A 23191-nucleotide genomic window follows, 5' to 3' on the forward strand; every position below is an offset into this window, starting at 1 on the left:
AAAAAACACCAGGGGCCCTTTAATGTCAACAGATGCTCTGGAGCAACTTCACCTGTATCCTAGACTATGTCTTGTTTTCCAGAGGAAAATTCATGGGGGAGTCTGAATCTGCTACCAAATCCTTAAGAATAAATTGAGCATGGTGTATTTGTTACAAAAGATGGAAATTCTCCCTTCCCTCCAAAAAATTAGTCAGGGTTTCACAGTAGCATTTTCTCTTTCAATTCATGAAAGATTTCCCTGAATGGGAAATGTGCTTTGAGGTGGTGTGGGAATTGCATAAGGGAAAAAGTCAGGTAACCATTATGAAATCTGAGTGTAAGAGACATCTCAGTAATAATGTACTTTCCAAGGACAAAGATAAGGAGGTGTTTTGAATCATTAGAAAATCTAGTGTTGGTTAAGAAAACGAGAAATCTTAAGTTCAGAGAAATTTATTCATCAAACGCAGATGCACTCTCTGAAAAGAACAAATGTTATGCCAATATTTCTAAATACTCTTCCACATCTGACAACCTTTCTGTCATTTGCAGACAGAATGTGATTTAGAAAACCTGATTTTATTTCTAAGGAAATGTAAAGATGTGACAACAGCAACAACAACAAAAAGAACTGACCGCTATCAGTCAAAAAAGATAGTCTTTTTTTTTTTAACTATGCCAACATAACTAATTCATTAAACAATTACCCTTTAAGAAATCAAATGAACTCACATGAACCCCTTGTCAAGCATCAAATGGGTAAAAATAATGACAACAGGTAAATTTTCCACGTTCTCAAGTTGTTTTGGTGCTTTGATTCAGCCATATGTATGGAGAGAAAATATTACACAGAAAAATCATATGCATTAATCTCCTGTCTTAATACAACTGTGTACATCTTAGGAGGGCTATTTAAAGAAGATGTGAAGTATGCTAATATAACAACTAAGCGGACTCACTGCATCTCAGCATGAATGAGCAGTTTGTCAATATCTTCAGGTCTCCAGTGAACAACAAGAATGGCTCTCAGGATATTGCAACTCTGTCTGCTTCCACCAGAGATCATAATTGGGCTATGAATTTTTACAACAGGAAAGTCTTCCTGTCATAGAGACTGACAAAAAGTTTAGTTAAATTAATGCCCAAAGAATCTCTGAACAGTTTGAGTAGTGTACATGGTTATCACATAAATATGTGGTGACTTCTTTTTCTTCCTTTATTTTTTCTTTTTAAAATAAATTTTTGTGATAGTTCACAAGTTAGAGCTTTTAACATATAGCTTGTTTCAGAGGATTGCTCAACATACTAGTTTTCTGCCTAATGACATGATGTGCAGTTTGGGAAATTCAAGAAGCTGATTGAGGTGAGTAAAGGTGATTGATAAATCGAAAGCAAATGATAGCAGAAGATGTGAACTCAAGCTATTTCTTGATCTGTGAAAAGCTAATTGGACACATTTCAGGCCAGGTCTCTGAAGGCACAGCTCATGAACTCTGCCTTCCTGATGCTGTGCTCATTAATGGCACTCAATAGCGGACTGGCTAATGCTAGGGAAAACCCCATCACAGTGGCCTTTACATGACACTGCAGAAGTACCTCAGGAAAGAGAAGAGAAGGAAAAGGTAAGGAGAGGCTTCAGGGCACTAGCTGCTTACAAAATCCTATTTGCCTTATCCGAATGATCTGAAACTGACGGTTATCTCTAAAGACTACCCTGCTTCACCAAATCTCAAGGGACCATTGCCTTTCTCTAACATATCAGAGTTTAGCCAGGCCTTGTTATTGGTTGTTGTTGAAGTAAATTTGGGATTTGGGGGTCCTGGGTCTGTTCTTTGATATGGAAGATGGAATACAGAACACATGACTTAAATATTTCTGGAACATCCTATATTTGCCACTGATGCTTAAACATTTTAATGATTATGTTGAAATATTAGATAAATCTCATAACCCATACTCAATTATTCATGTTAATACTTCTAGGTAAAATGAAATGTACTGAATTGGCATCTCACTTTTAAAGAATCAAATATCAAGGGAAGACATTGTAGATGTTCACAATATTTTATGCAAGAAAATTTTTGAGTGACTTTGGAGATTCAAATCAATACGTTGAGGATGCAGCATGCTGGGTTATATCCACATGGGAACCTAAGATGAGGATTTGTACCAATGAAAATTTTCAGAAGAAAGTGGCGGAGTCTAAATCATAGAAATCTTGGTGATTATGTTGCAAAGTATAGAAATGTATAACCTAAAATAGAGGGAATTTTGCTAGGCAATCTCTTCACGTCTTTTGCAGTTATGAGAGCCTGACTCCATTCCACAAAAACTAGGAAAACCTATTTTACCACTGTATCACCGTTATAAGATGTATGGTTATCCATGAGTTAGCTCATTGAACATATTATGTAAGGAAAAATGGTCAAAATACTCTGTTAATCTCTGCAAAACTCTCTTTAAATCTTTTCTTTTTAGAAATGATACAGTGTAGAGAGATTTTTTATATGAATTTTCTGAATTTGAAAAGTGTTATCAAAACAAGAATTGTTACTGTATGTTTATATGTAACTAGAGAGCATGGGGAAGTTTGGATATTAGGGATTCTTCATGAAGTGGCTAACTTACCTATTGAAATTTTTGTATTTTATAAACACCTGACTCCTACTAAAATTTAAACATGCATAAGTAATTTATCATTCATAGGATAGTCTTTTGATTCATAAAATTACAATATAAGCATAGAATTTTAGAGAAGGGAAGGATCCTAATGGTCATGTATTCTAAAATGTATAATTTTACCAATTAAGGAAGCAGAGGCAGGAGACTAGTGACTTCATTCTTGCCCATACCTCGATGCTGTGATGGGTCTAGGGCAAGCCCATTCTGCTGACATGTAGGCTGGTACAGGTCCTCTTGTCCAGCTGCCCTAGGGTTATATCTACTTGGGTAGATAGATTTTGTAGATGTTTGATTATACTAGATAGATTTTATATATGTTTGATTATAGATTGGTGGTTTGTTTAAATGACATCCTATTATCAGAAGTCATATACAATTGAGATGTAGACATTCTCTCTTAGAATGTAAGCGTTCCTTTATTTTATTCTTCTTGGACATTAGAGTTTTTCCTTCATTAAGAAGTGAAGTAGAAAATTGTACACTGTAAGTCAAGTGCATCACATTTCAAGAAAATAGTGTGTGTTAATTTACATGTGATTTTTATTTAACTACCTTAACCTAGACCCCAACAGGTATAATGTTTTTAGTTTAGACAAAATAACAACCCATGCAAAAAAACCCTCAAGTCAAAGAAACTTTCCTTTATTAAAAAAATAATATATATATGTATATATGTATAATATATATATAATTTTTTTTGAGAGAAAGATGGGGGGAGGCTAGAGAAAGAGAGAAAGAGAATCCTAAGCAGGCTCTGCACTGACAATGGTGCCAACCTGATGTGGGCCTGATGCCAGCCTGATGCAGGCTCCAACTCAGGAACCATGAGATCATGACCTTAGCTGAAATCAAGAGTCTGAGGCTTAACAGACTGAGCCACCCAGGCACCCCAAAAGAAACTTTCTTTTTAAAAAAAGAGATCAACAGACACAAATACACATTATAAGAGAAACACATAAAGCTTCTATCTTTATTTGTAACCAAAGTCGATTTTATAATGAGTACTGAAGAGGAGTACAAGTTGAACAGCTGACTTTAACCAAATAATCAAAGAGGATGAGAATAATTCCCTCTTGTCTATACTTGTCTAATGTCAACATAAATCTTTGTACATACACTTTCAAGTCAAATCATTTGTCCAAAATGGAAACATAGTCATCATTTGAAAAGGAAAATGTAAGGACAGAGGCATTTTTTGGAATAATGTAGATCCCTGTCTTTCCAGAAAATATCCTGTGGGAAAATATAGATTGCTGTGTTTATACTTTTACAACTAGGAAAGTTATTCCTGTCAAAAACTTCTATTGGGCCAACACACTATTAGAAATTACTCATAATATGCATTTGACTACCCATGTTTGAAAATGCCAACCAATTTCCACCTTTCTAAAAAAAAAATCAAATTTTTATTTTCTAAACTAATCAAATCTAGATATAACTGATTTTTCTTTATTTAAAAAATGTTTTTTAAAGGAACTATTGTTGCAATTAATATTTAGGGCAAAGGTGACAATTCACTGACAGACATGAGCACAACTCCTCGATTTCTGTGGTAGCTCCTGTCTAGGATCTGGCTAGTCCAAGGACAGAGTAGCTCAGACAAGGGTAAGGGATCCAGCCCTTAGCCAAGAAAACCAACTCAAGGCCACTGGACACCCTCCCCTATCCATATGCTCCATCATTTCTCACTGGAAGCTAGTCACCACCATGGCGATGAGTCTGGTAATATTTGGTTACCTGTGCCTGAGACTGGGGACTGCTAGTTACCCATCTGATCTGGGCAGGCCCTTTCTAGCAATAGGGGAAAACCATGTTGTAATGCATCTAGGTGAAACTGGTGGACTTTATGTGTTATACCCACCCACAGGAATTCAACTGGCAAGACCTTCATTGACTCATTGATTCCTATCCCTGCTCCGGGCTCCCAGTGCCCACCGTATCAGGTAAACTTGTAGGCACGAAATTTGGTAAATTTGTCGGGTATTTAGTCTCCTTTCTTTGCAATCCCTCTAAGCCTTACGGTGTGATGCATGATAGATGCCCAGAAAACGAACTTTTAAGGGGAGAAGGTTGTGTTGAGCCAAGGGAAGGCTGGAGAAAGGACTTAAAATGTCAAGATTTTTTTTACGTGTCGTGGGAAAAAAAAAAAAGCAAAAAACAAAAAGTGCTAGAATATCATCATTAGTTATTATTATTTGTAATCCACCTTTCAGAATTCCTCTGGCAGGGAATCCAGGCTGGAAGCTAAGGATAAGAATGTCCATTAGCCCCAAATCGGGAGGTGCAGAGCCTCGGGCCATAATCTGGTACCACCTCTTGGGTCCCGACAGGTGTTGGCAACCCTTATGGGGCTCCGGGTCCCCAGTCCCCAGCGGCCCCCTGCCTTCTCGGAGCGCTGGAGCATGCCCAGTGGCAGCGATAGAGCCACCGAGGGCTTCGCACGGGCGCGCTCCGCTTCTCCGGGTTTTAGCAGGAGCCCGCGGGGGGGCGGGGGTGAGGGGGCCCGCGGAGCCCGGCAGCCTTGGCCGCGCGTGCGGGGAGCTCGCGCGACGCGCAGGGCTCTCTCCCGCGTTGCGGTTGCTCGGGAGATGCTGGAGCGCGGCGCCCGGCCGTTCCACCTGGCGCGCTGAGCGAGTCGCGGGGAGCCCCCGGGGGCGGGCGGGGGGCGCGGACTGCAGTAGAATGCGAGCCGGGCTCCTCCGGCGCTGTGAGACGTCGCTCGAGCGCGGTCAGGTGCCTCTCGCTGCTCCACTAACTTGCCACTTGGTCGTGTTTGGTCTCCGAGGCTCTCTACCCTTTGGGGTAGTGGGGGGCGGGGGGAGTGGGGAGTTCGAGGGTCTGCGGTAGCCGAAGGAGGGATCTTGCAAGGGGGAGCCAGCCTGGTGCCGCTCGTCTTCCCCTCCCCGTCACTCCCCTCCCCCCACCCCGTCGCTGCCGCTTTCCCTCTGCCAATTCGGAGAGCGCCGGGCTCCTGTGACATGCGACCGCTGCCAAGTGACGGTCCCCGAGTCTGAAGTGCCCGCGAGGAAGTGAGCGTCAAGGCGGGCCGCCGGCGATGACAGCCATGAAGCAGGAGCAGCAGCCCACCCCGGGGGCCAGGGCGAGCCAGGCGCAGCCGGCGGACCAGGTGAGAGTTGGCAGCTGCGGCCAGGCCCTCCCGGGAAGGGTGGCTCCAGTCCGCGCTTCCCACGCCTCTCTCTCCCCACCCTCCCCCCGCCCCAGTTCCAGGCTCCCCTCGCTCCTCCATGGACTCCGCAGGAAGTTAGAGCATCTGAGTGCGCTCTGGGGCCGGGCGAGAGGATGCGCAAGGTGGAGAGCCGCGGGGAAGGGGGGAGAGAGGTAAAGGCTGGGGGTGGCCCGGGAGCCCCGGCGGGTGGGCCACCGGAGGGGGGTGGAGAGGCGGTCGGGGCCAAGGAATGGGGGCCTTCTGGTTACAATTAACGCACACTGGAGGAATTGCTGCGCTCCTGGAGGCGTCCGCTGGCGGGGGTCTTCCCGGAGCTGAACCGAGCGCCCGGTCAAAGCTGCCTAGTAGGCAAACGACCTTTAGGCCGACAGAGTTTTTCCTTTCCTTTTTCTTTTGAGGAGCCCCGGACGGGGCAGGGGGACGAAACAGGGGAAGGAGGCTTGGCATGCATCTGTGGTCTGCTGAGTGGAGCGGAGCTTGGGAGCAAAAGGGCATTAATTATTAAGGGAAGCAGGCAAGGTGCTGGCTTCAGTGATTTGTCGGGTCCAGATGTCTTGTGTCTGCAGAGATGGGGTGCTCTGTGCCGGCTGAGGGTTATTTCTGTCCCGTGTCCGTCTTTCCGCACCGGCCACCCCCTTTTATTGTTTTGGTTTTCAGAGATTTGTAGCATAACCGTACGGGGGATGTTCATCTCGCCTCCGTCCCTGGATTGGGGTGACTCGGGAGTTCGGTGTTGCTTTTTCCTAAAGTTGTAACGTCGGGAGTGCTGAGGCTCCCAGGCAAGGAGGAGGGAGGCTGCGGCGAGCCGGCTCCAGGTGTTGTCACGTTTCCATCCATCAGGGACTCCAGCCGGGAGGGCTTCCAGTTAGGTTATCGGCTAACTACGGAGCTGGAGGTTGCCGGCTCCCGGGTACCGGCCGTGGGCCCTTTGCCCCGAGTGCACAGTTGAAGGCCGCCCGACGCCTTTCTGCCACAGACACTCCTAGCTCGTGGCTGGAGGTGGGGTGAAGGAGGTGCAAGCGGCTAGGCTCCGTTAGCGGCTCCGCTTTTCGCATAGGCTAACACGGAGGAGCAAGTGAAGAGAAGCTGTCCAAACCGCGGAGTGGTGGTGATGAGGGCGGCGGAGATGCCAGGGCTGCTGTTGTTAATATTCTAGTCTTGGTCATCTGTCCTGGCTTGTGGTCTCTCTTTTCTCCCTTCCCTCCTCATTTCCCTGGCATATATTTCACACAGGTGGTGGGGATTGCTTAGTGCCTTAAAGCTCCCCCTCCATTTACGGGGGGTGAATGTTTGAATGTTTACAAAGCAGCTGTTTCCTTAAACCAGCCTCTTGATTCCCTACCCTGAGAGAAGTATAAACATATTAAAACATTTGTATTGTATGATCTGTCCCTTTCCCTTTCATCTTCTTCCTCTGCTTCCTTCAACACACCACAAGGTAGCAACTGGTTAGCAGATTATAAAACTCATTTCGGGAGAGGAGCATGGCTTTAGCCTCCTCTTTCAAGCTGACAGCCCTTAAATTTCATTAACAAGCCGCTCAGCCTGTCTACTGCTCTTGGAATGATGCTTCCAATAAGAATGATTAGTCAGGTGAGAGTCCCCACATGAAATCTTTGCTCACTAACCTGTGACACCAGCTGGTTACTTGAGGTGCTGCAAACAGCTTAGTGGCCGTGGAGGTGGGGAGGAAGAGACAGAGCGGAGCTCGCAGAAACTGAAAATGTGTATGTAAATAGTGGACAAGCCACATATGCACAGTAAAGCCTTTTGTCAGGATTAATCTGGTGCTTAACATTCAGCTGAAGAGAGAATGGAGCTTGAGTCCCTTTATCGAGTTAGCGTGCATTTTTGTTTATGGCCACTTCAGATATTCAGGGAGTGGCCATTTGCAGAACTCCTGTTTTAATTGAGTTTTTAAAGTGCCTTTCTGAACGTTTACATGAGTTAAAAATGTCAGTGATATGCATATTGTGTTTGAGTTAGAATGAAAGAGATGGCTTTTGCCAGGGGGAGGAAAGCAGAGTGAAGTATATATGGCAGCATCCCACTGAGGGTTTTCCAAGCACTTCCAGAAAATATCTAGATCTAGATCTATTCTTCGTCTGAAGGTTGACATACGAAATGATGACCAGATAATGTGGATGATTGCCGTGACCATTTAAACTACTTGCTCTGAGATTCCTAAGTTTTTATTAACAGGATTAGTCATTGTTGTATCATTCTGCAACAGTCATACGATTCTTATGTGGTACTAGCTATAATACCCCCCGTATAGACGTGAATGATAGTTCTGGTTTCTCTGTTTCTGAAAAAAAATGATTCACAAATTTAAATAAAAGTATAGCTTTATGAAGTCCTACTTAATGTTTAAATAGGGGGAATGTTCCAGCTAATCACTCACCGTATATTGATTTTGAGTGATTTAGGATTTTGGATATTGCCAGAAAGGTCTTTCACTTTTCATGGTATTTTATGAAATCTCAAAAAAGCCTTGTCCGAGGCCATCAGCACCTACTTCCACTTACTGCACAGGGGAAGACTCAATTACAGAATCTGGTTGTGGTTACGGTCCTGTCGTGAGCTCCACCTCTCTGTTTTACCTCATCTGTGACTCTCCTCTGACATGTGTGCCATGACCAGAGTCACCCCTTGCCCAGGCACAAGCAGCAACAAGAATAGCAGGGACTGTGTACTTTTATTAATATTCTGAGTCATTGGAAATGTCTTATTATTTTAGTAGTCTCTCCTTTAAAGCTTCCTTGATCACATGTTCATGACGGTTATTTCTGTTGTTCTCATAATGCTCCACATTTACAAAATGTCTAGATGACTGCTTTGACATGGGTAGATACAGTCATTCTTACTTAATATGATTAGTATCCCATTTTACATTGAAGGATCTAAAATCTTGAGTAATTAGTTATAACTCACTATTTTTAGAAAATCACTTCCTACATGCTTGCCATGTGCCGAGTACCGTCCTCTGGACTGATAAGGTAACGCTTATTAAATACGTTTTTTCTACTTGATCCTCAAAGCAACTTTTTTGAGTTAGGTCCTGTGGTCATTCCCATTTTAGAGATGAGAATACATAGGATTAAAGAAACTAACTTGATCAAGTTTGTCTTCATAAGTGGTGGAGATGAGACTTAACCATAGTCTGTGATAAGTAAGATAAAACAAGGTAGTTTAATTGTAAAGTCCCACCTTCTGACTTCTACACAATTACAGTTCAACCCATTATTATTAGCGTAATGCAAAATAACTGCAAATATTGTGTGTGTACAAACTGAATATAAAATGGATGAAGAATTTGTTTAAATCTTTGCTTATAAATGTAAATAATAGCTCTTGAAATTTTAAAATTAACTTAATAGCTCTTCTATTGATGGAAATAATACAAACAGAGCCAGGTAGGTCCTGATAAGTACATAGGAACTTAAAAAAAAAAAATCTTGGTAATGATGGGACTTTCAAGCTTTCTTAAAGGAATAGATAGATGTTTATAGTTAGATCTGGTTTAGAATTCAACCACATTTCCACCAGGTGGCACCCTTCTGCTGAATCCAATGGGTAAAACTACTTCCTAAAATGTTGGAGGGTCCTCTAAACTCCAAATAAAGCAAAACAAACAAACAAACAAACCAAAAACAACAACAGCAAACAAAACAAAACAAAAAAAGCTGACAAAAAAACCCAAAACAAAACAAAAAACTAAGCAAACAAATGAAAAACCACAATCCTACTTTCTGAAGTATGACTAAAAAGTGTATTTTTATAAGCAACTATTTGGCTGCAAAGACATCATTAGTTCTGTATTTCTCCATAGAAAAAAAAAGTATTGGAAAATGAATCTCTTAAAATTCAGTATGCAGCAGCCTATTATGATGAAAGAATTCATGGCCAAAATTGAAATTAAGTATATAATGTGCAAAATGCCTTTGTAAAATATCTATTGTATTTTTGACTTTTAGGTAATATTTGCCCAAAATGTTACTATACAGAAATTAAAGTTCTGTTTTTCTATTTTACCTTTGGTGTAGTAAACGATTAAAATTTTTAAGTGTATGCTTAATTAAAACTTACCAAAAGTTATTCTTCCATGTTTCTCTGACAAATATAAAAATATATTATAATTTAGTCTATAAACTATTGATTTTTAGCACAGAACCTCAAAAAAAGCTTTTAGAAATCATGTTGAAAACATTTAATGGATGATTTATTACTCTTCTTCTAGGCATTGAACATAAAATATATAGTATCTAATTAATGGGAGAGTTCTACATGATTTGGTTATAAAAGATAATTTAGATTGGATAAAGGTGTTATGTAGAAGTCTTTATAACTTAGGAGATACTATGCATTTCCTACTATCCCTTAATTTCTTATTACAGATGTAATGTATATCTTATTACATGTATATATGACATTTTATCTACTGAGTTTAGAACATACCACGAAACATTCCTAGCTTGTAAGCTTCTAATGTATTTATTTCAGGGACTGAGCAAATTTCACATTTAAGAATGATTAAACTATATAAAAACAAGTTAAAGAAAATTGCATTATTAAATATTAATGCTGCATTATCTTATGCAGTGCATTACATTAGAAACAAAACACTGGAACCAAATTTCTCCCAGTCTGAGTAAAAATAAAGCAATTTAAAATTTTTGGTTCATTGAATCATTTATGAATATGTAATGTTACTATTGTCTATGGGTTATGTACTGGAAACCAGAGATTCAAGTTCATATCCCAACTCCACCCGTCATCACTGTTTTCATGGTCAAGATCACTCACTTTCTATATTTAATTTGTGAATGGGGGTGACTGTAGGTCCTTTATGTGCCTGTTGTAAGAATTAAATGAAATAATATGTAGAGGCTTTTGAAGAAAGTCTGTCTCATACCAACTGTGCTCCCATTCCCTAGTCTGGGAATAGGAGCCTAGAAAAAGCAGAAAAAAGGCTTAAAGGATCATTGAGCCACCTGTAACTAGTATGCTAACATTTTACAAAACATTACATTGTTCAGTACACATGTTTGAATGATTCCAAATGAACTTGCACATGTATATAAATATTATGTTAATGATCTATAGTATTTGCTTTTAACATGAGGGCTGATTTGGCAGACATTGCAGACTTAAAAATACTCTGTTAAATCTCTGCTTCCATTCAATCAAAACTCACTTCTTTACTGTCTTACTCTATATGGATCCAGACTGGAAATAAACATTGGCTAATTCTCACTGACAGGTGAATTAGCTGCAGAATATGTTTTCAGTGTAATACACCTTATAAGGTTATGAGCATGGAGAAAGGGGATGTTTGATATGCTCTTTAATATTTAAGTTAATATTTCATACTTGGGTTCCAAATATAGAACTACCCCCATGTATTTTCGTACTTGCTGAGTGACTTCATGTGTGTTCTAATCAAGCTCATGTTTTACTGAAACGTTACGCAGTAGTCACCCCCACCCCCATTCGTTGTTCTGCTTTCCATGATTTCAATTCCCCACTGTCAGCTGAGATTCCAGAAGCAGATTCTCCTCTGTGGAGACCTGGTGTCAGGAGGTCAGTAGTAGCCTCGCCCTCAGTACCAGTGCCCACACCATTCACCTCACTTCATTTCCTCACATAGGCATTTTATCTTCTCACAGCATCATCATCGTCATCATCATCATCTCAGAGGGTGAGTACAGTCTAATAAAATAATTGAGAGACCACATTCACATAACTTTTATTACAGTACATTATAAAAGTTCTATTTTATTAGTTATTGTGAACCTCAGACTATGCCTCATTTATAAATTGCACTTTATTGTATATATGTATGTATATATATATATATATACACATATCGTATGTATGTATGTACATACATGTATATACACGAAATAACAGTATATGCAGGGTTCAACACTGTTGGGGGTATCAGGCATTCTCTGGGGGTCTTGGAATATATCTATCCCTCGTGGATGAAGGAGGGATGGCTGCAATGAGGGGCGTATAGGAATACATGCATCAACTAGGAAAGTTGGAAGTTTCTCTCAACTGAAGACCTTTAAAAGGTCCAAAAAAAGGGGGCAAATAAGTAATGGAATGCAAAGGTCTTTGTAAACATGTCCTCTTATAAATTTAGAAGTGTTTCTGCCCAAGTATATGCTGCCCTGCCTTAAGAAGTCCTATAGTTCAGTATTGATTATCCCCAGCATACTATTGTTTTAAAAAGTTTGTACTGATCTGATGCATAAGCTTTTTGTCAGTAGGCAATTCTTCATTACTTTTTCCAACTAGATAGCCCCTGTTCTCCAAGGCTTTTAAGTTGTACACCCACCACTGCCCTATCTGGTAGACATTCTGATTACTCATTATATATTAACTAAAAGAAATGCTTGTTTTTTCCAGGATGATAAAGAAAGATGGAAGTATGTGTAGTGGGGAGGATGGGGTGCTGAAGAGAGAGCTCTTCTCTTAGAGATTCATTGTTATTAAGCTCTCCTGAATCCTCAGGGTTTCAGACAGGACTTGATGTAATGGTGAATGTAACACTCACTGCCAGGCTAATACAGGAAACTTACTTTTATCCGAAACTGATAAAATATTTTATTTCAGACTGTTCCGTTCATTAATTGAGGTTAACAGTATCCCTTGTATTGTCTTCCATATAACAAGAAATGATTTTCATTTTCTATTCAAGGTTGACATGCCATAGTTTATTTGAAAGTTGCTGAAACTTTAATAATTTTTAAATCAACTTTCAGATAATATGGTAATTCCATTAACCAGAATAGTATATTGTACAATATTTTGGGAATTGCCAAATGATCTTCAGATTTAATTATGTTTGGGGGAGAGGCGACACAATGTAGGATTGGGAAGAGAGAACAGATTTCAGATAGAATCTTCTATCATTCTCTATGAAATCTAGGGCAAACTGTTTAATCCCTCTAGAACCATTCCTTCATCTTTAAAGGAAGAGGATGTCAAGAATGTTGCAAGAGTTAGAGACATTCTGTATGAATGGGCACATATAACATCTGGCCCAAGATAGAACTTAGTATTTTTATTCTTGTTGCTACTGTGTTTCTAGACTATCTGAGAAGATTACTTCATATCTTGCAAAGGCAATTTTCCATTTACATTGATGAAAGTGCAGAATATATGTATGGGTGGGTGTGTGTACCTAACAAACACCACACATATATACATATCCATTTTTACACTTACAAGCTAAATAAATGGGTTATTTTAGAGTTAGATTATTATAGGTCATAGGTAGAAATCAATGTATAACAATCTGACTGATTTCTTCCATTTTTAGATGATAACCTGTCTTCCCGAAAGACTCAGGATCTTCTTTGAAGTGTTCATGGTTTAATATCCTCTTTCCGGAAGTTTGGTTTCCAGAAATGACTGACTCAGAAATTCTTTGCATATAGGAGCTGAGTGATATGTTGAGTTGAAATTTAAGAAGAGTTAGTTGAGTGCATAATCAAAACTGACTTTACATCTGAGAGAGCCAAGCCAAGCTGTGTATTCCCTAGCCAAGCTGTATATTATCTGACTTTAATATTATTGCAATATATCATATTTACTGATTTTCTCAGGTCAGTGCAAGAAACTGTATATCTGGTTAGAAGATAGCAAATGAAGAAAAGTGAGGAAAAAAAGGCATTTTTATTATATTTATCCTCACCCCTTTTTTGAAATCTAAATGAGGATTCAATTTCTTATACCACCCGAAAGCCTCTGCTCTGAAAACATAATCTGACAAACCTGAATTTTATAATTGGAAACTTGAATGGCAGGCTGTCCTGCGATTTATTTTCAAATAATGGACCAGAGAGACCACTTGAAGTTGCATTAATAATGCTTGTACAGGGTTAGAGGTAGGCCTCCCCTGTTATTGGTACTTGGGTTTACTTTTGGCAGGAGGAATCAAATAAGTGAAAACTCTTAATACTGTCGCTTCCATTAATCGTATCTTACCTCCAAGAAAAGTTTTAATATAAGTTAATGAATGCAGGACATGGCTACTATTTTTTTCATTTCACATGTTTTGAAACAAGTGCCAGAAAGTCTTTTTTTTTTTTTTTTAATCAACACTTTAAATCAGTGTCTCACAAACATGCATACTCATTCTTCTCTCTTAGACACCAAATCAAAGATTATGAGTCAAGGCATCTTCTGAATAGAAGTCAGAACTATATCTTTTCAAGAAGAAAAAAATATAAAATTCATGAAGAATTTGTCCAATGTAGAAATAGGTGATTTGGATAGATTAGTATATAATTTACATTTCCTAGTGTCTAGGAGTTTATGAATAGATTATGTACTCCACTAGGTTTATGGGTTTTTAAGGGAAAAGACTATACATTTTACTGTTTGTTTCTTTACTAGAGTACTATAAAGGGATTATAAAAGGACTATTCCTTTCCTTTGATCCTAGGAATTATGTGTGTTTCACTTCTTGACAGTCCTATTGGCAGTGACAGGTGGATGTGAAACGAGCATGGAGTTGATATGGAAGGGACCCACCCTTGTTCACATTTATGGAAGTTGCTTGTTACTGCTTTCAAATGGGGTTTACCAAACATTAGTGCCACAGTGGCATTATATGAATGTCTGACTGCTCACAGTGTCATTGCCTCTTGTGTTATAGGATGAGAATTTTGATTCCTTTGTCTCAACTTGCATCTGTGCTCTGTCCAAATCCAAATCCAGTCCCTTCCACCTCTACATGTCTTGAGATCAGTCTCTGGCCAGGGTCGGTTCCCTGATGTCTAAACCACAATGATGTCCACGGTGGCCTTGCCTTTCCAGATTCTTCCTTGAAATGGCCATAAAGTCATAAATGATGATACCATTTTGAGAAAGCATTCCCATTGCTGAATCTAGTGCCTTTGTTTTCTTTTTTTTTTTTAATTTTTTTTTAACGTTTATTTATTTTTGAGACAGAGAGAGACAGAGCATGAACGGGGGAGGGGCAGAGAGAGGGAGACACAGAATCTGAAACAGGCTCCAGGCTCTGAGCCATCAGCCCAGAGCCCGACGCGGGGCTTGAACTCACGGACCGCGAGATTGTGACCTGAGCTGAAGTCGGACGCTTAACCAACTGAGCCACCCAGGCGCCCCTAGTGCCTTTGTTTTCAAATCAAGAGATAGCCTATGGAGAGGTGAAGTGTGTTAGGTCACACAGTTGTTAGATCAAGAGGCAGTACTTGATTCTGGGCCTCCTTACTTACAGCCGTTTGCTATGTGTCCTGCTGCCAGATTCAGCTGTTGATAAAGCATCTTTGTTCTTGTCTTGGTGATATATCTGCCTTCCTTAGCACTTGACATCAGACTAACTTAAAAAAATTTTTTTCCCTTAAAACCTTTGAGTCCTTAGGCAAAACTCACTTGACATTCCTTGGTTTCTCCTTTGTGATGTGTTGGTTCTAGGCCAATGATCCTTAGACTTTTAGTACCTGGCCACAAAACTTTAGAGAAACATATATGCATCTTCTCTAATTTGCCATGGCAAGAAGTCCCTTCCGTGCCATAATGTCATTTTGAAAGTAAACTGAGACCCACTGTTCAAAGGACATGCCAACACCTTCCATCATACATGCAGACACTGGCATTCTTAAATCTCTTCTTTTCCCTTTGATGAATGACCTTCCATTTATCTCCACCCTCACCATTTGAACTTGCAGTTCAGTAGTCAATGAATTAGTGACAAAATGACTCCCTCCTTCAGAAAGTAGGGATGTACTTTGGAACTCTGGAAAGCATGTAGGTGAATTATAGAACTTCCTTGAAAAGTTAATAGAACAGGCCTCTGATTCACTGGATTGCTTGGAAGATAAAGCTGATAGTTTTTTCAGAGTGCCAAGTTCCAATACTAGATCTGAGACTTTTATATGCAAAATAAATAAGAATTTTTGAAGGACACAGAATTCGTTTCAGTGGAAAGAACTAGGGCTTTCTTTTCATTTAACTTCAGGTTAAATTCTATTTACTCATTTGAGCAGGTTCCTCAATCTCTCTCTGAATTTAATACTTCACCTGGAAATGGGATGATGCTTACATTGCAGGAGTGTTCTGAGGATTAGCAATGAGATGGGTTTATTATCCAGGAGGTGCTGAAAAGTGGTGGTGCTTATTTATGTATTTGTTTTTTTTTGTTGTTGTTGTTATTAATATGTAGAGGCAAGCATTGTGAAATCAATGCTACACTGATGTTGAGGTTCCCAGATGATGGGAATACCAGCTTTAAAGCTCATTTCTCCATTACTTTGACCACAATTCAGAGCACCTTTAATCTTGAGCTTCCATTTTTGTTGATATGGAGATTCTATGGAATAGTCCTGGCTCCAGAGTAAACATGGATTAGGGATTCGTTAAGAAAATTCATGGTATCCCTTTTTATATTACTGATAAGTACAGGAGAATCAACAAAGTTTGTATTTTGAAGTTGGAGAACTGAATATGCATTTGCTTTTCCTGAATTTGTTCTTTTCTTTTCCCATCCCATGGTTAAATTCTCTCTCATGCTTATAATGCATTCTACATTTGGAGTGCTGCTTCATTCCTACTCAGAGCTGTAGTCTTTGAGCTGTAACAGCGAATCCAAAAAAACTAATATAGAATCACAGATGGTGCAAATATTTGAAAATAGGTAAATACAATCTAGGATTAGCTGCTTGGGCTCAGAAATGTCAGCTTCGTATTGCTTATTGGTCACATAAGGCACTTTTAGTTAAGGGAAAACCTAGGACAAAAGCATCATGATATAAAATTGCTGTTTTGGAGCTATGCAACATAACAAGCCCATAATTGTTATATAAACTCTAAAATGAGTCACTCTGTAACAAGGAAAGGTGTTTCAGAGAGGTCACCAAGTACCAAGGGGTTATACAGGGGATAAAAATTAAGCAGATATCATATCATGGAACTGCTGTATAATACCATCTGTTGACCTTCATTTAAAGCCAATTTTTTAAATGGAAAATATCCATTCTTACGGGTATGCTGTAGGTAGGCACATATTAAATGACCTGAGCATGGGAGCGAACAGTCAAATTGCCATCATAAAATCCATAGGTGGTGATTATTAATTACATGTGCTGTGTGTCTCTACTTCTGACTGAGAATTTAAAACCATACAGTCTTATTTTCCTTCGGTTTTGCCCTTTTAAGAGATGCATGTTTTTTAAAGGATCTTAGAACCAACCATGGTGACTAAGTCACCTGATTCACTGATAAGATAACTGAGAATGATAAAGGATGACTTCTTCAAGGTCACATCAGTGATGAATTGGGTAGGTGGGAAACCAGAGCCTCTCCCTCCTAGGTTGGGAGTTGGTATGAGACTCAGTCATCAGGATCATAGATCATCTTTGGTTGAATGTATTGATATCAGATGAAGAAAAAGTAGATGAGAATTAAGATGGGAAGTTTCCAGCTATTTTGAAAGTTTTTTTTTTAATTCAATTTTGTTTCCAGGCAGTAGATTTAATAAAATTAGATCTATTATATAGATTCTATCTGGACGCATCAAGGAGCAGGTGGTTACATGTGTAATGGTAGGATGCGGCTTACATACTCTGCAGTCTCTCATTTCTCAGATGAAGTGGCAGAGATTAGGAAGGGCTACTGTAGATCATATGTGAAGGTCTGAAGAATACAGCACTGATTTCTCTCAAAATACATGTTCACAAGTAAAAAATCCTGGCTCTCATATAAATATACAGTGAACATATGTCAAGGATTTAACTTATTAATAAAGGAACCATGAAGATGGTAAAGCTGGTTCAAAGAGCATTTCAAGGAGAGAGATTCATATAGTCACTCAGGAAAGGAATAGTGTGCAATGTTTGCAAAATCAGATACACAACTGGTGAATATCTGACAACACTTAAATCATAACTCTTATGGTTATCTTTTATAGCAGACAGAAATGTTTTGCAACTTATCTATCTTTTACGATGAATGTTTAGTTTAGATTGAGATGTAAAAAGTGAATGGTCAAAAGTAAATGGTAAGTTTAAGACAGGTGTATTTTCCTAAAATTGTATAATCTTTGTGTGAGCCAATTGGACAATGACTTAGCCTGACATTGAAAAGATAGAGATGCAGTGATACTTAAATTTTATTTCCAAGTTCTCAAAAATTTTCTTAATATCCCCTAACTCACAAAAATGGTGCCATCTGGGTCTATACTTGATGTCACAGCCAACTTCTTAAGCAATTTTATCAAAGCTGTCTCTAAGCCCCTTGGAGCTTCAGGTGTCAGATCTGATTCACCTGCAGCGAGGGCCTGGAATGCAGCCAGTCAGCCAACGCTGTCTGTCAGGTTCATCCCAACAAATTGGTCCAGGTGCTTTTGAGGGACGGAAGACAACAACTTGGTAATTTCAAAGAGCTGTTTGTAGAAAAGATGAAGTAGAATAATTGCATGCGAGGTGGTGAAAAGCCATTCTTGAAGATGTAGCAAAATAAGGTTCAGATCCAGTTGAGTGGTGGTGGTTGTCCCTAGGAAATGGCTGCTTTCAAAGCTGCACTTAGGAGGAGATACCATACCCATTCACACAGTCTTATTTAAGACCCACATTAGTTTCCTTCCCTTGATGCTCACTTTCTTTATTGCCAGTCAAGAAATGTGCATCTGTGAATATCTGGAATTCTACCATGGCTTTCATTGTTCCTTTGAAGGTGACCTAGGGGTGGTAACAGTTTAATGACTTGAATGTATTTGTCTCTCTGTGATTGCTTAGTATGGCCTTGAATGTATTTGTCTCTCTTTGATGCTTAGTATCGAGAATTTATATTTAGGGGCCATAGGAAATGAGGACCTTAGGAATGTGAAGGGGTAGGGACAGGAGGAAATAAACATAGAAATGAGTCTGGGAATCTCAAGAGAGAATCATGGTCTGCACAGGAAACAAGCTACTTAACAGGCCCTCTGTTTTTCTAATCTGGGTTTAAAAGGGAAAAAAAAATAAAATGAGTTTTTGTGTACAGAGTGCAAAGAGGTTTGTGAATAACTTGGGGTTTAAACAATTTTATTGCATTATTGAAACTTATTTTCCTGAAATATCTTTTACTAACTACTGGAGACTTTTAGATTGGGTAGTACCTTATGGAATGGTAAAAATGTTCTATATATGTGCTTTCCAGTGTGGTACTCATCAGCCACGTGTAGTTACTGAACACTTGAATTATGGCTAGTGTCACTGAGGAACTCATTTTCATTTAGTTTTAATTAAGTTTATTTATTTATTTATTTATTTTTAAATTTACATCCAAATTAGTTAGCATATAGTGCAACAATGATTTCAGTAGTAGATTCCTTAGTGCCCCTTATCCATTTAGCCCATCCCCCCCTCCCACAACCCCTCCAGTAACCCTCAGTTTGTTCTCCATATTTATGAGTCTCTTCTGTTTTGTCCCCCTCCCTGTTTTTATATTATTTTTGTTTCCCTTCCCTTATGTTCATGTTTTGTCTCTTAAAGTCCTCATATGAGTGATGTCCTATGATTTTTGTCTTTCTCTAATTTCACTTAGCATAATACCCTCCAATTTCATCCATGTAGTATCAATAATTTAAGTTTAAATAGCCATATGTGACTAGTAGCTACTGTATCATTTCTAGACCTTTGTTTTTCAAACTTTAGCATGCATAGAAGTCCCTTGGAAATAATGTAATGTGGCAAATTTTAACCCAGGGAATCTGGAAGGAGGTCCAAGATTCTCCATTTACAGCATGATGCTTTTTCTGTGGACTGTGCTCTAAGTAAGGCTTTATTTCCCAACAGGAAGATTATTGAATTTTAATTTATGGCTTTACCTAGTCTGACCCCTGTCATACAAGATAAGTCTGGTGGCCTATAGCAAAATTACGAAGTATAGCTGTAGAAATATAAAAGGAAAATAATTTTAGTCATAAAATCATTGGCATTTTTATTATAACTAACAGCTAAAATTTTGTGTAATATTCCTGTATACCATGCAGAGGTCAGGTGCCTGTATCTCATTCATTCCTTACCTTAAACTCTATGTAATAGATATTACTTTTATTCCAGTTTTACTAATGAACAGCTGAGAATCATATCATATTAGCTATCAATTGCTTCCCTTTATTAAATTGAAATTACATGATTTGATATTTACATGCTCTTAAATGATTTAAATTATATAAATGATTTGTGGCTGATCAATAAATCATAATTTGATTCTCTTTCATAGATAATAATAGTAATAGTCAGACTTGTAGTTAATGTGATAATCCTCATCAGAACTTGGCACAAGTTAATATTTTCTTATTGTAAAGATGAGGAAACTGAGGGATAGAAAATAATTTGATTAGGGTTACATGATGTCTAAGTGGCAGAACAGGGTTTTGAATGCTGGCTATTTGTATATATAATTTAAATCATTTAACATCATATAAATATCTAATAAATGATTTAATTTTAATTAATTTATTTTTTAATTTTTTTTAATGTTTATTTATTTTTGAGACAGAGAGAGACAGAGCATGAACGGGGGAGGGGCAGAGAGAGAGGGAGACACAGAATCGGAAGCAGGCTCCAGGCTCTGAGCCATCAGCCCAGAGCCTGACGCGGGGCTTGAACTCACGGACCGCGAGATCGTGACCTGAGCTGAAGTCAGACGCTTAACCGACTGAGCCACCCAGGTGCCCCTTAACTTTAATTTAATAAAGGAAAGCAATTTGCGGTTGTTATGGTACATATGATTGTGACCAAAAGGATATTTTCTTCATTTATGACCTTTTCTACCTTGGGAATCTCTTATTTTCTCTGAACCTCAGATGCTCATTTGTAAAACTGTAATAAAAGTATTCAATTTGTTGGCATTCACTTCACTGCTATATGTTATATATAACATATATAGGCCTTTATATAACATTGGTCTCTCTATGAGATTCTTTTAACATCTTGAAGAGAGCTTAGCTTCCCTCCTACCCCAAGCATTAGACTCAGGAATAAGTGCCAGCATATGCCATCCAAAAATCTGGTAATAACTGATGAGCATTTCCCAGTGGGTAGATAAAAGGAAAGGTTCTTTTATTATCACATTTCTAAAGGCAGATCTATACTCTATGCCTCATCCATGTTAAGGAAATGAGACATTTAGGATTTTTGATACAGAACTTTAAACGTACCCTGTGTTTTCTGTATGAATAAGGAAGATTTTGTGTTAGTAGATGAATGAATGGTACCGTGGAGCAAAATATCTAATAAGGGACAGGACCCAACATTGTGAAAACGTGATTTCTTGTAATTTCATTAAGGGATATAGAGACTTAATAAGCAATGGTGAGCACATGTTGTGCTTGCATTGCCTTATACCCTGTGGGATTTACCTCATTTGGGAAATGGGAGGCAACTGTTTAAGGAACATACTAAACTTCATTTGCATCTCATTTGCCCTGGAAAGGCTGTATGTTGCTGTCAGTCACAATTACTTATTCTCCTAGTGAAAGGGAAGGAAAATAATAATAGTTGAGGAAGAGATGAAGGGCTTTGGCCTTTGCAGACTCCTTTTTTTTTTAATTTTCCCAGAAAAATTACTTCAGTAAATTATAAATTCATGAATTTTTATGTCCTTACCACCTCATGTAATGAAGAAGCTGAGAACCATTTCAAACTCAGAAAATTGATTTGGTCAAAATATTCCCCTTGTTTCCACCAAGTACTACTGAAAATTATTAACAAACACACCAGGAAGAAAAATGGTAGTAATGAAATGTTTTATTAGGTCTTTAAGGAGGACCAAGCCTTCCAAGACTTCAGCTACTTTCAGAGGAGGAATTTTTGGTTAGAATATTCTTAACAATAGGAAAAACAAGGCTTACTTTCCTTATTTCTTTTAAGATTCTGTAAAGATTACAGAGGTATTTAAAAAAGTGTCTTTTCTCTGAAAATTTTTAAAGTACAATCAATTTTTTAAAATACACCTGGTGAACTATGCTAGGACATACTTGGTAGCTGCTAATCTTTAAACCCCCCCAAAAAAAACATTTCGTTTCTAAAGATTCTGGAAAGTCAAACTACTGAATGGCAGGTGGATCAGGCATTCGTCATAGAGCAGATCAGGCATTAATAATCTTTGGTGTTCTGCTTGGGATATTAGAAGACAAATGGGGTCTCAGTTGAGGGGAATGCATTAATAAAAACCAAACAAGCCTTTTATAATTTCTTGTTTTAAAATCTCTTTAAATGACCCAGATATAAAAGGCATATGAAGCAATACCAAAAATATTCCTGATTTCATGTTGTAAAGGCTGAATGAATATGACTTAAAATAAACCTTAATATGTTAATAATTACATATTCATAAATGAAGGCCGGGTAGTGGTACCATTTGTTGTTCTGTTGTTGTTTTTCAGTATTTGAAGTTTATTGTCAAATTGGTTTCCATACAACACCCAGTGCTCATCCCAAAAGATGCCCTCCTCAATACCCATCACCCACCCTCCCCTCCCTCCCACCCCCCATCAACCTCAGCTTGTTCTCAGTTTTTAAGAGTCTCTTATGCTTTGGCTCTCTTCCACTCTAATCTCTTTTTTTTTTTTTCCTTCCCCTCCCCCATGGGTTTCTGTTAAGTTTCTCAGGATCCATATAAGAGTGAAACCATATGGTATCTTTCTCTGTATGGCTTATTTCACTTAGCATCACACTCTCCAGTTCCATCCACGTTGCTACAAAGGGCCGTATTTCCTTCTTTCTCATTGCCACGTAGTACTCCATTGTGTATATAAACCACAATTTTTTTATCCATTCCTCAGTTGATGGACATTTAGGCTCTTTCCATAATTTGGCTATTGTTGAGAGTGCTGCTATAAACATTGGGGTACAAGTGCCCCTATGCATCAGTACTCCTGTATCCCTTGTGGTACCATTTGATTTTATCACATGGAATCAACCCTCCTGTGCATTTTAATCCAACATCTCTTAGGTTGGACCTATTGCTTTTCCAAATTAACCTGGAAATCTTAGGTAAGATAATGTAAGTATGGTGAAACAGGGTGATTTGTCAGGGAGTCTGGGTTCCCCGGCCCCTGGATGTTACTGTGTTCAGTGGCACAGCACACTTTCTGTTCCTTCAGACTGTCAGAAGAGTCTCATGACATACCCAATGGATAAGTGATAAACTTTGCCCCTTGAAAAATTTAACTTTATAATTCTGTTAATAGAAAGATGTGTATGTATATAGACACTCAGAATTATGCACCAAGAAAGTTCCTCTAAATTAGTATGGAGAGAATATTTTTCCTATTTACCTCAATATCATTGGAGCTTAGTGTTTATATTAGAAG

The 23191-nt window shown here is 38.8% G+C and overlaps 1 protein-coding gene across 3 annotated transcripts in view; it reads left to right on the forward strand.

Annotated features, from left to right (window-relative positions):
* DPP10 (dipeptidyl peptidase like 10) overlaps positions 1-23191 on the forward strand; it is a 1350210-nt gene that overhangs the window by 707837 nt on the left and 619182 nt on the right. Inside the window, exon 1 of one of the 3 annotated variants that reach the window (XM_078451369.2) lies at positions 5183-5790. The exons of 1 other annotated variant lie outside the window; for it this stretch is intronic. In XM_078451369.2, coding sequence (XP_078307495.1) covers positions 5719-5790 — 72 coding nt within the window. In that variant the 5' untranslated portion in view covers positions 5183-5718. Of the gene's footprint in view, positions 1-5182; positions 5791-5871; positions 6003-23191 lie in introns of those variants that run through there. One more of the 3 variants, XM_078451371.2, reaches the window with a different exon arrangement.

Source organism: Panthera onca, chromosome C1 (genome assembly GCF_046562875.1).
Source record: "Panthera onca isolate mPanOnc1 chromosome C1, mPanOnc1 haplotype 2, whole genome shotgun sequence".
Lineage (NCBI taxonomy): Eukaryota > Metazoa > Chordata > Mammalia > Carnivora > Felidae > Panthera > Panthera onca.